Genomic DNA, 11,821 nt, shown 5'->3' with positions numbered 1-11,821 from the left:
TCACTGTGTCACCAGGCTGCAGTGCAGTGACTCAATCTTGGCTCACTGCAACCTCTACCTCCTGGGTTCAAGTGATTCTCCTGCCTCAGCCTCCAGGGTAGCTGGGACTACAGGCATCCGCCACCACACCCTCATTTTTCTTATTTTTAGTAGAGACAGGATTTCACCATGTTGGCCAGGATGGTCTCAATCTCTTGACCTCATGATCTACCCGCCTCGGCCTCTCGAAGTGCTGGGATTACAGGTGTGAGCCACTGCACCCGGCCAACTAGAGAACAATTGTAAGTCAGCATCTAAGCAGATAAGAATGTGTATAGTTCAGGCTGGGCGCAGTGGCTTATGCCTGTAATCCCAGCACTTTGGGAGGCCAAGGTGCGCAGGTTGCTTGAGCCCAGGAGTTTGAGACCAGCCTGGACAACGTGGCAAAACTCCACCTCTACAAAAAATACAAAAATTAGCCAGGCATGGTGGCGTGCGCCGTGATCCCAGCTACTTGGCGGGCTGAGGCAGGAGGATTGTTTGCGCCCAGGAGGTCGAGGCTGCAGTGAGCTGTGATTGTGCTATGGCACTCCAGCCTGGGTGATAGAGCGAGACCTTATCTCAAAAAAAAAAAATAACGTGTATAGTTCAAAGCTTTAGAGAAATGATGTGTGTTTTAAAAGGGTCATTTGGTGGCTGTTTTACTCAGGAAATTTTCGTGAAGGACCAGACAAGAACTGTGGGTCTGTTTGTGTTCTCTGTATCTGGCTTAGAATCTGGCACATAATAAGTAAATTTAAATAAATTTACTGAGGTAAAAATTTACTTAAAACTTGACAAACAGCTGGGTGTGGTGGCTCATGCTTGTAATCCCAGCACTTTGGGAGGCCAAGGTGGGCGGATCACAAGGTCAGGAGATCAAGACCATCCTGGCTAACATGGTGAAACCACATCTCTATTAAAAATACAAAAAAAAAAAAAATTAGCGGGCGCCTGTAGTCCTAACTATTCAGGAGGCTGAGGCAGGAGAATGGCATGAATCTGGGAAGGTGGAGGTTACAGTGAGCCGAGATAGTGCCACTGCACTCCAGCCCGGGTGACAGAGCGAGACTCTGTCTCAAAAAAAAAAAAACATCTGGACAAATGAATGAAATAAAGGGAGTTGTGAGCTTAGTAACAAGGTTAGTGGAGAGGGGTCCAAAGGAAGTAGATACATGAGAGGTAGGGTTTTTTTTTGAAATGGAGTCTTGCTCCATTGCCCAGGCTGGAGTGTGGTCACACAATCTTCTCAGCTCACTGCAACCTCCGCCCACCGTGTTCAGCTGATTCTCCTGCCTCAGCCTCCCGAGTAGCTGGGATTACTAATTTTGTATTAGTAATAGTAGCTGGGCTAATTTTTGTATTTGTAATAGAGACGGGGTTTCGCCACATTGGTCAAGGTGGTCTCGAACTCCTGGCCTCAAGTGATCTGCTCACCTTGGCCTCCCAAAGTGCTGGGATTATAGGAGTGAGCCACTACGCCTGGGCAAGAGGTAGTTTTTTTTTTTTTTTAAAAGAACTTCTGTGGCTGGCAGGGGTTGAGAAGGGGCTATTTTAAGGAATAGAGAGAAATATAAGACAGGTCATTGAGGGCATTGAAGGCTTTAAACATTACAGTAGAGTTTGTTTTGATTCAGTTGTCAATAGGAAGTCACTGTAGGAAGTCACTGTGATCTTCTGACAGTGGGATCCTTGGAGAACTAATCAGTGAATACAGGGTAGCTGGAGGCACAGAGACCAGCCAGCACTGCTGTAGTAGTTTAGGTATGAGGGGAAGAGTCCCTGGCCAAGAGAAAGGATTAAATTTAGAAGCACTGTAGAGAATCATTGGCAGGCTACAGAATTGATTGAAAGTTGGAGAGTAGAAGTGAAAAGTACTTTGCGTCCCAAGTATCTGAGCTTAGAAAGTAGGAGAATATTAGTACCGCTAATAGACATTGAAAAGTCGAGAGACAAGCCAGTTTGGGGAGAAAGCGGAGATACAGGGAAATTGGGATTGAAATATTAGTTGACAGCAAAGAAGGAGGTGTGTTGTAGGCAGCTCAAGATGGAGAGTGGATTTTGAGGAATAACTGGTATAAAGATTTTAAAGGAAATGGTCTCTGTAACAACTGACCTGACTTACCTTTGATTCTACCTTTGCCTAGATCAAAAATGTCCTACTGTCTTTTTTCTTATCCTTCCATTAAAGTCATAAACACATTCTTGTATACCCATCTCAAATCCTACCCTCTCTGTGTAGCCTTCCTTGACCACCTAGCTGGATGAGCTCGCTCTCCTTGTTCTAAACTCAGGTATTAGTATCTCTGTCAACATTGCTGATTAACCTTTGGTACACATAGAATGAGTTGTGGAGGATGGCAGAATGTTGTTATTTGAATTGGGACGAAGAACACATCAGAGTTAATTATAGTCTTCTATTTGTTGTTGTTGTTTGAGACAGTCTTGCTCTGTCACCCAGGCTGGAATGTAGTGGTGCGATCTCGGCTCACTGCAATCTCTGCCTCTTGCCTCCCAGGCTCAAGCGATTCTCATGTCTCAGCCTCCCAAGTAGTAGCTGGGTTTACAGGTGTGCACCATCACACTCAGCTAGTTTTTGTATTTTTAGTAGAGATGGGATTTCACCATGTTGGCCAGGCTGGTCTTGAACTCCTGGCCTCAAGAGATCTGCCTGCCTTGACCTCCCAAAGTGTTGAGATTACGGGAGTGAGCCACTGTGGCCGGCATATTCTTTACTTCTTTTGTATGCTTGAAAGTTTCCATAATAAAAAATAAAATGAAAAGAAAGAAGTCAGCTGTGGCACTTAAAAGACTACAGATCCCTGGGCCTCACTCTTGGCCGTTCTTATTCATTAGGTCTTGGGTGGACCCTGGTTGTCTGGATGTCTAAGAAGATCCACCAGGATGCCTGATGTATATCACACATTCAATTGGCACCTAGCAGTGGAAAGTTGATGTGGTATTTTGAGCTCATTCATTCATTTCTCAAGTCATTTGCCCCTGGTAGTGTGCTAGGTGCTGGGGATTCAAATAAGACAGAGTCCTGCCATCAGCACACTTCAGCAGAGGGAGTTAAACAAGTAAACAATGAAGTGCAATAATGTGTTATAGGAAGCACTGAGCAATGTGCTTTGATGTGGATTCTTTTGTTTAATCTTCATAATAGCTTTAAGAGCTAGGTACTTTAACCTTTATTCCATAGATGAGGGATCTGAGGCTTAGAGAAGTTAAAGTCACACAGCAAAGATGTTGTTAAATTGGGATTTGAGCCCTGCCTATGGGACTCCAGGAACTCTAATTATAACGACTGTTTTTGCCTTCCTGGAATTTCATACCATTAAAAAAAAATCAAAATTGGTCATAAAAGTTATATCAAATATGTATAAAACATTTATTTTAAGTTTCAAAAATCAATTACTTAAAATAAGCTGCGTTGTAACTCTGCCTTTGGGGGATATTTCCGCTGGGCTGAACTGATTGAGCCATCTAAAAATAGGAGGCCAGTGAAGTCTCTACTGCTTCCCTGGTGAATTTCCCTCAAGTTTTCATTGCTCTAAGGACTTTGAACTGCATAAATAATCAGGATGGTCATTCTTGAAAATGTCCCTTAACCCATCTGGTATATATGAATGCCTCTAGAGCTCTGAGTGCTATATACCAGGGGAAGTTTCCATGGGGCCTTGGGAATCAGAGGAGCACACTGCTGCTAAGTGGTTATCAAGAGCAGTGCTGAGGGAGTTGTGTTGTCTTAATCAAGTTTGTGGTTATTATGTTTGTGGTTGGTTGCCTATATTTTGAATTCTCATAGCATCTCTACAAGGTATGATTTATTATCATCATTGTATAAAGGGAAAGACCAAGTATCTGGGAGGTTAATTTACTTATTTGTAGTCATGTAGCTAATTAGTGTCAGAGCCAATATGTTCTAGCTCCAAAACCCATCTTCTTTCTGTTTTATTGTGATGGAGGCAGTGGGATATTGGGTTTGAGTCTCAGGTATAGTCCTGACTGGAACAGTAGATTCAGAAGGCATTGGCATAGAAGGCAGCTGAAACCACTGTAGTGGTTGAGATTGCCCAGGGAGACTGGTAGGTTGAGTGCTGACAAAAGCTGAGGATAGATTTTTGGGTTCCGGAGGACAGGGTCCATGTCTCATGCTTTTTTTTACAGAATAAACTTTCAGTGAACATTGATTATTTGTGATCTTAAGGGTCATTATTTCTAAACTTAAGTATTCTTAAGTGTCATTATTTCTAAACTCTGGCTTTGACATTGCTCCATTGATTCAGCTCCATATATTGTATTGCAAGTGCCCATCTCCTGACCTGGAGGTGTTATATTTGTCATTCCAGATTACCTAAAACCAGATCCATGGATGATCTTCTTTCTGCCTGTGACACAAGCAGCCCCCTGACTCGTACATCCAGTGACCCTAACCTGAATAACCACTGTCAGGAGGTCAGGGTAGGCCTGGAGCCCTGGCACAGCAATCCTGAGGGATCAGAGACAACCTTTGTGGACTCTGGGGTAGGAGGTCCTCAGCAGACTGTAGGAGAAGTGGGTCTTCCTCCTCCTCTGCCCAGCAGCCAGAAAGACTACTTGAGCAATAAACCTTTCAAGAGTCACAAAAACTGTTCTCCAAGTTACAAATTGCTTAATACCGCAGTGCCTCGGGAAATGAAGAGCAACACCTCTGATCCTGAGATCAAAGTCCTGGAAGAGACTAAGGGACCAGCTTCCAACCCTTCTGCCCAGAATGAGGTGGGTAGGACTTTAGATGGCACAGGGGAGCCACCTGAACATTGTCCTGAAACAGAAGCTGTCAGTGCACTCTCCAAGGTCATTTCTAACAAGTGTGATGGAGTTTGTAATTTTCCTGAGTCTTCCCAGGACTCTCCTACAGGTGTGCCCCAACAGGCCCAGCCAGACTCCATGCTAGGTGTGCCCTACAAATGTGTTCTCGATCACAGCCTCAGCACCCTTTGCAACCCACCAAGTGCTGCCTGCCAAACTCCTCTAGGCCCAAGGGCTGACTTCCTCAACCAAGATCCCTCAGGGTCTGTGGCAAGTATCTCCCACCAGGAACAACCGAGTTCTGTGCCAGATCTGACTCATGGGGAGGAAGACATTGGTAAAAGAGGAAATAATAGGAATGGGCAGTTATTGGAAAATCCTCGCTTTGGGAAAATGCCATTGGAATTGGTCCGGAAGCCAATTTCTCAGAGCCAGATCAGTGAGTTCTCTTTTCTAGGGTCCAACTGGGACAGCTTCCAAGGGATGGTGACTTCATTCCCAAGTGGGGAGGCCACCCCTCGGCGGCTGCTTTCCTATGGCTGTTGTAGCAAGAGGCCAAACAGTAAGCAGATGCGGGCCACAGGGCCCTGCTTTGGGAGCCAGTGGGCTCAGAGAGAAGGTATGAAGTCACCTGTCTGTTCTAGTCATTCCAATGGACATTGTACTGGCCCAGGAGGAAAGAACCGGATGTGGTTGTCCAGTCACCCAAAGCAAGTCTCTAGCACAAAGCCTGTTCCACTGACCTGTCCTTCTCCAGTGCCTCCTCTCTATTTGGATGATGATGGACTCCCCTTTCCCACGGATGTGATCCAGCATAGGTTACGGCAAATCGAAGCAGGGTACAAGCAAGAGGTAGAGCAGCTACGTCGACAGGTGCGTGAGCTTCAGATGAGGCTGGATATCCGTCACTGCTGTGCCCCTCCAGCAGAGCCTCCCATGGACTATGAGGATGATTTTGTAAGTAGTCACCAACTGCCATACACCCATTATTTAGTCTGTTAATCCAGCCTTCCCTCCATTCAGCATTTATTCATTGGGTACTTGCTGTGTGCCACTGAGTTAGGTGCCTGGACTATAGGATGAAAAACAAGTAAGCAATTAGAATGATGTTTTTAAGTGCTATGATTGAGGAGGCATCAGGTGTTAGAGGGCTGGAATGGAGTGAAACGTCAAGGAAGGCTTTCTTGAGAAGGTAATGCTTGAGCTGAGTGCTGAAGAATGTGTGATATTTAGCTAAGTAGACAGTGAAAAGGAAACACCATTTGCAGAAGCATCGTGGCAATAGGTACTCCAATGATATGGCTTAAAAGGATGGGACATGCAAGTGTATATGTGTACATGCATGCATACACACTTACACTGGGGCTATAAGAGACAGATAGGGTGCTGGGAGGTGACATTGGAGAAGTAGATGGAGATTAGAAGGGTCAGCTTGAGTGCCCTTCTTGTTTGGATTTTACCCTTAAGGCAATAAAATTTTAGGCCAGTGCATAATATGATCAGAGTTGTACTTTAAGAAAATGACTCTTGCACTCTTGCAACAGTGTACAATTTTTTTTTTTTTTTTTTTTTTTTTTTTTTTTTTTTTTTTTTGAGATGGAGTCTCGCTCTGTCACCCAGGCTGGAGTGCAGTGGCACGATCTCAGCTCACTGCAACCTCCGCCCTCCCGGGTTCACGCCATTCTCCTGCCTCAGCCTCCTGGGTAGCGGGGACTACAGGCGCCCGCCACCTCGCCCGGCTAGTTTTTTGTAGTTTTTAGTAGAGACGGGGTTTCACCGTGTTAGCCAGGATGGTCTCGATCTCCTTACCTTGTGATCTGCCCACCTCGGCCTCCCAAAGTGCTGTGATTACAGGTGTGAGCCACTGTGCTTGGGCCAACAATGTACAATTTTAATGAGGCAGTTGAGACCCAGATTGGGAGACTGGTAAGGTCATTTTGGAATAATCCAGGTGAGAGATGAAGACTATGTAGGCTGTGCAGTGTTGGGCAGCCTCAGGTTCTGGCACCATAGTCCTTGGGGAGCTTCTAGGAGCCAGCTTCCTCCCCATGGTATCTTGCCATTTTCAGACACCTCCTTTGTTCTGTTAAGGTGCTCCCTACTTGCCTGCTTCTCACTTCTCTGGTGCTTTAAACAGGAATCAACAAACCTTTTTTTTTGTAAAGGGCCAAATAATAACTATTTTAGGTTTTGTGGGCCATACAGTCTATGTTGCAACTACTCAGCTCTGCTGTTGTGCAAAAGCAGCCAGGCACAGTGGGTCATGCCTGTAGTCTTAGGACTTTGTGAGGCTGAGGTGAGTGGATCGCTTGAGCCAAGGAGTTTGAGACCAGCCTAGGCAACATGGTAAAACCCCATCTCTACAAAAATTACAAAAAAATTAGCTGGACATGGTGGCAGATGCTTGTGGTCCCAACTACTCAGGAGGCTGAGGTCGGAGGATCTCTTGAACCCAGGATGTTGAGGCTACAATGAGCCGTGATCATGCCACTGCATTCCAGCCTGGGCAAAAGAGCGAGACCTTGTCTCAAAAACAAAACAAAAAGCAGCCATAGACTGCTTTTAGTATGTAAATGAATGAATGCAGCTGTATTCCAACAAAACCTGATTTACAAAAACAGGCAGTGGGCTAGTTTGGCCTGTGGGCCATAGCTTGTCAACCCCTGGTTTAGAACGTAACAAGAGAGTCTTTCTATGCTGTGGTGTAGCATATTGGTAAGAGTATAAGTCTGAAGCCACAATACTAGGTTCAAATCCCAGTTTTACTACATATCAGCTCTTAACTTTCTCTGTGGCTTCATTTTCTTATTTGTAAAATGGGGATATTAGTAGTATACGTTGTAAGACTGTCATGAGAAATAAGTTCATGTATGTAATGCACTTAGCACAGTGCCTGACACATGGTAAACACTAAGCGTTAATGATGATGAAGATAATGTTGTTGTCTTTGCCTTTTCATCAGACATGTTTGAAGGAGTCAGATGGCAGTGATACTGAGGATTTTGGCTCTGATCACAGTGATGACTGCCTTTCAGAAGCAAGCTGGGAACCTGTTGATAAGAAAGAGACTGAGGTATGTTTAGGCACATATGTGGTGGGTACTTATGTGAGCCAATGAGTCATCATACTTCCCAGAGATGAATGACATGCTGTAGACTGAGCTGTCTCCCAGAGGAGTGTCAACCTGGTAGGCAAGTGGTAGCCAGTTACGAAGATAAGCCTTGTCACTTTCTCCTGGGATGCTTTCCTTGTTGCAGTGTTGCTCTTCCAGTCTGTCAGCAAGGACCAGGAATTTTTCCTTGTGCCTTCTATTAGGTGACTCGCTGGGTTCCAGACCATATGGCATCACACTGCTATAACTGTGACTGTGAATTCTGGTTGGCCAAACGAAGACACCATTGCAGGTAAGATGTTTTGTATGATTTAGTATGACTTAAAAAACAGTGCAGGCCAGGTGCAGTGGCTCACGCCTGTAATCCCAGCACTTTGGGAGGCTGAGGCAGGCAGATCACGAGGTCAGGAGATCAAGACCATCCTGGCCAACATGGTGAAACCTGTCTCCACTAAAAATACAAAAATTAGCTGGGTGTGGTGGCGTGTGCCTGTAATCCCAGCTACTCTGGAGGCTGAGGCAGGAGAACAGCTTGAACCAGGGAGTTGGAGGTTGCAGTGAGCTGAGATCACACCACTGCACTCCATCCTGGCAACAGAGCGAGACTCTGTCTCAAAAACAAAAACAGTGCAATACATATGTATAGAACTAAATGGAATTCGTTTGGAAGTGGATACCTCTTTATAGAAACTATTTTTGTTTGTCCCCAACTTTTCATTTAGTATCACTCATTCTCAGTATATTGGCATTTCCTAATATTAATTAATTTTTTTTTATTAGTGATGGGGTCTTGCTATGTTGCTCAGGCAAGTCTCAAACTCCTGGCCTCAAGCAATTCTACTGCCTCAGCCTACCAAAGTGCAGGGATTACTGGTGTGAGTCACCCTACCTGGCTAGTATATTGGCATTTCTGATGAACTCTTCCCTCTTTGTGCTTTGGCAGAAATTGTGGGAATGTATTTTGTGCTGGATGCTGCCACCTGAAGCTGCCCATTCCTGATCAGCAACTCTATGACCCAGTTCTCGTCTGTAACTCATGTTACGAACACATTCAAGTCTCTCGTGCCAGGGAACTCATGAGCCAACAGCTGAAGAAACCCATTGCTACAGCTTCCAGTTGAATGCCGGGGAGATGACCTGTCCAACTTTAGCAGGTTTGAAGGGAGGATCTGCTTCAGTTGTAGTTAGGAAGGTTCGTTGGTGTGGCTCATGAAATCACAGAGCTCAGAGATACCATCTTGAGAAATCCTCCTTGGTATCATAAAACTGGAGCAGAGGAATTGCAATTTGGCAGGAGGTCCTCTACTGGTGAGACCCTCACCTTGGGGTAATGGTCCTAACCCAGACCCAGGGTCTGGAAGCTTAATGTTGAGTTGGTGACTCCAGCCTCTTTCTCCTGGAGGTCACAAGATGATGATTGCATAGATGTTACCTGGTGCAAAGTGCCCCAAACAGCAATAGAATGGCATACGTATAACCAAACTCCAAGTGATAACCAGACCCATCTCTCCTCCACCTTGACAAAAGCAGATTATAGTATACAAGATAGGAATTCCTGTCCTATTTGAGATGAACTATATCCTGTACCTCTGTGCTCTGTGTCTGTGCATGAAGGCTCAGTCTTTAGAGGCACTCCCTCTAGTTGCATTAGTACTGTCTTTCTGTGGAGTTTGGTTTGAAGACTGGTTCAGCAAGTGGAGGTTTCAATGTATTTTTCAGTTGGCTCATCAGCCAGCATTGGTGAATATTCAGTTTAGGGGACAGTTCTAGGGAGCGAGCCATTTTGGGAGCAGAGGAAAACTCTGCTGATTGAGTTATTTTGAGCTGTGAAGGCAGTCGTCTCTGTTACACAGTGGCAGCTCTTGAGTTACGCACTGTGAAGAATGAGAAGGGAAAAGTAAAAATTATCCTTGTGAAACATCTGCTGATTGTGCCCTACCCTTTGCGCCTGACTCTTCCTAGTTGTCCTGGTGCTAACACAGGAGCTACACCTTGATCCTCTCCTGGCATGAAAATAAAACAAAGGTTTTCGTTGTTGTTCCATTGCCCGTTTCCCCATGTTGTCTTTCCCTTGGCTGCTGCCTCCTCTGGATCACATTGCTTCTTATCCTGAACACTTGACACCTTGAGGGTAGAATTTAGCGTTTGGTTTTTACCTCCTAGCATATGCTGTTTGGTATGTGAGGGTTTCAGTACAAATGCTGCTGTCTATTTCTGTGCACTTAACAATGGAACCCAAACAGAGGAGAATAAAGCCTTGATACCAAAATCGGGAGAGAACATGTGTCCATTTGGACCAAACGTTGTTGGTTTTTTAAAACTTTTATTTTGTTTTTTTTTTTTTTTCATCTTAATATGTACCAGTGGCACTTAACCAAAAGATACAGTGATATAGCCATGTACTGTGGGTGGGACAGATACAGTCTCCTTGGCCTATAATGAAACCACTAGGACTTTATACATTTTCCTTAATTTGTTGACATATAAATGGTAAATTACATTTAGGCTTATCCTGTTTTGAAATGATGGTAGTCATCTTTCTCACTGCTACTTTCATGTTGCTTTCTAGAAAACAGCATTTCATTCCAAAATAACTAGGATCTGCATTTAGAACAAGAATCATTATTTCCCTGAACTTTTCAGTCCTACAGAGAAGCATCTGTGGTTCTTTTGTACTTGCCATAGATGTAACCTAAAAAGTTTTGGCGTATTTAGGTCAGCCTAGCGGAACTTTTTTTTCATTTAAATGGAGCTGAATAATGGAGATTTTGTGTCTGCAAAATTCCTGAGATCATTGAAAAAGTAACAAGCTATTCCTTGTTTCTGATACATAAAATTATTTTAAGCATTTTATCAATCATTAAAATTTACTGCCAGTTGTGAGTGGCTTTTTAATTAACTTGACTTTCATTGCACTTCACTCTGCCTGTTTTCAAGGGGAGTAAGATTGGTTACATTTGGGGAGACTGTATCTGTCTACTTAGTGTGGCTGTTTTGAGGGACTGTCCCATCAGTGAACAAACTGCATGGCCTTGGAGAGAGACTCTGGGCTCTTGGCTCAGATGTGTTCATTAAATACTCCTTTCAGAGCTGTCGTGGGTGTAAGTGACATGATGTGGCCAAAAATCCAAACTGTGCAGTTGCGTTGTGACAAAAATGCAATGTGCTGTAAAAATTCAATACAGTTTAAATAAAATCTCTATATTAGTGCTGCTTTGTTGGGTTTATTTTCATTTCTAAAAAACCTTAATATTCACTTATTCTTTGACCATGAGAAGAGTAGAACATTGTACCCCTCTCTCCCAGCAATTTCCAATTTATTTATTTCGAAATGGAGTCTCTTTCTGTTCCCCAGGCTGGAGTGCAGTGGTGCGATCTCGGCTCACTGCAACCTCCGCCTTCTGGGTTCAAGCGATTCTCCTGCCTCAGCCTCCCGAGTAGCTAGGACTACAGGTCCTGGCTAATTTTTGTATTTTTAGTAGAGTCTAGGTTTCACCATGTTGGCCACGCTGGTCTCAAATTTCTGGGTTCAAGCAGTCCACCCGGCTCGGCCTCCCAAAGTGTTGGGATTACAGATGTGAGCCACTGTGCCCGGCCAATTTCCATTTTCAAATGAACCTCTCTTTTTGAATCAGCACAGCTCTTGTTACATTCTTATTTATTGATTGCCTAGGGATCGATTCTTATGGATACCGTAGAATTCTATCCCATCTTTATCTTTAATGTCTAAAATCCACCAGCTGGTTGGGCAGGCACACAAGAGAGTACTTAGATTCTTGTGATTCCCTCTTCTCAGGGACTTCAGTTCTCATCTAACCTTGGGTAAATTGTCTTGAACAAAATACTGGCTTAAAAGAGTGTTATCTTAAAAGATACAAAAGGCTACTATCTAAAAGG

General features: G+C 44.2%; 1 protein-coding gene across 5 annotated transcripts in view; it reads left to right on the top strand.

The window, feature by feature from the left end:
- Positions 1 to 11,138, top strand: part of MTMR4 (myotubularin related protein 4) — a 32,219-nt gene extending 21,081 nt beyond the window's left edge. For 2 of the 5 annotated variants that reach the window (XM_017861567.1, XM_017861572.1), the window contains 4 exons: positions 4,371 to 5,769; positions 7,775 to 7,885; positions 8,128 to 8,216; positions 8,868 to 11,134. In XM_017861567.1, the coding sequence (XP_017717056.1) occupies positions 4,371 to 5,769; positions 7,775 to 7,885; positions 8,128 to 8,216; positions 8,868 to 9,045 (1,777 nt within the window). In that variant the 3' untranslated portion in view covers positions 9,046 to 11,134. Of the gene's footprint in view, positions 1 to 4,370; positions 5,770 to 7,774; positions 7,886 to 8,127; positions 8,217 to 8,867 lie in introns of all 5 variants that reach the window. The other 3 variants (XM_017861570.1, XM_017861569.1, XM_017861568.1) reach the window with 2 other exon arrangements.
- Positions 11,139 to 11,821: the final 683 nt, after the last annotated feature.

This window comes from Rhinopithecus bieti, unplaced genomic scaffold (genome assembly GCF_001698545.2).
Source record: "Rhinopithecus bieti isolate Rb0 unplaced genomic scaffold, ASM169854v2 scaffold_57210, whole genome shotgun sequence".
Taxonomy (NCBI): Eukaryota; Metazoa; Chordata; class Mammalia; order Primates; family Cercopithecidae; genus Rhinopithecus; species Rhinopithecus bieti.
This window is presented reverse-complemented; position numbering and strand designations above follow the sequence as displayed.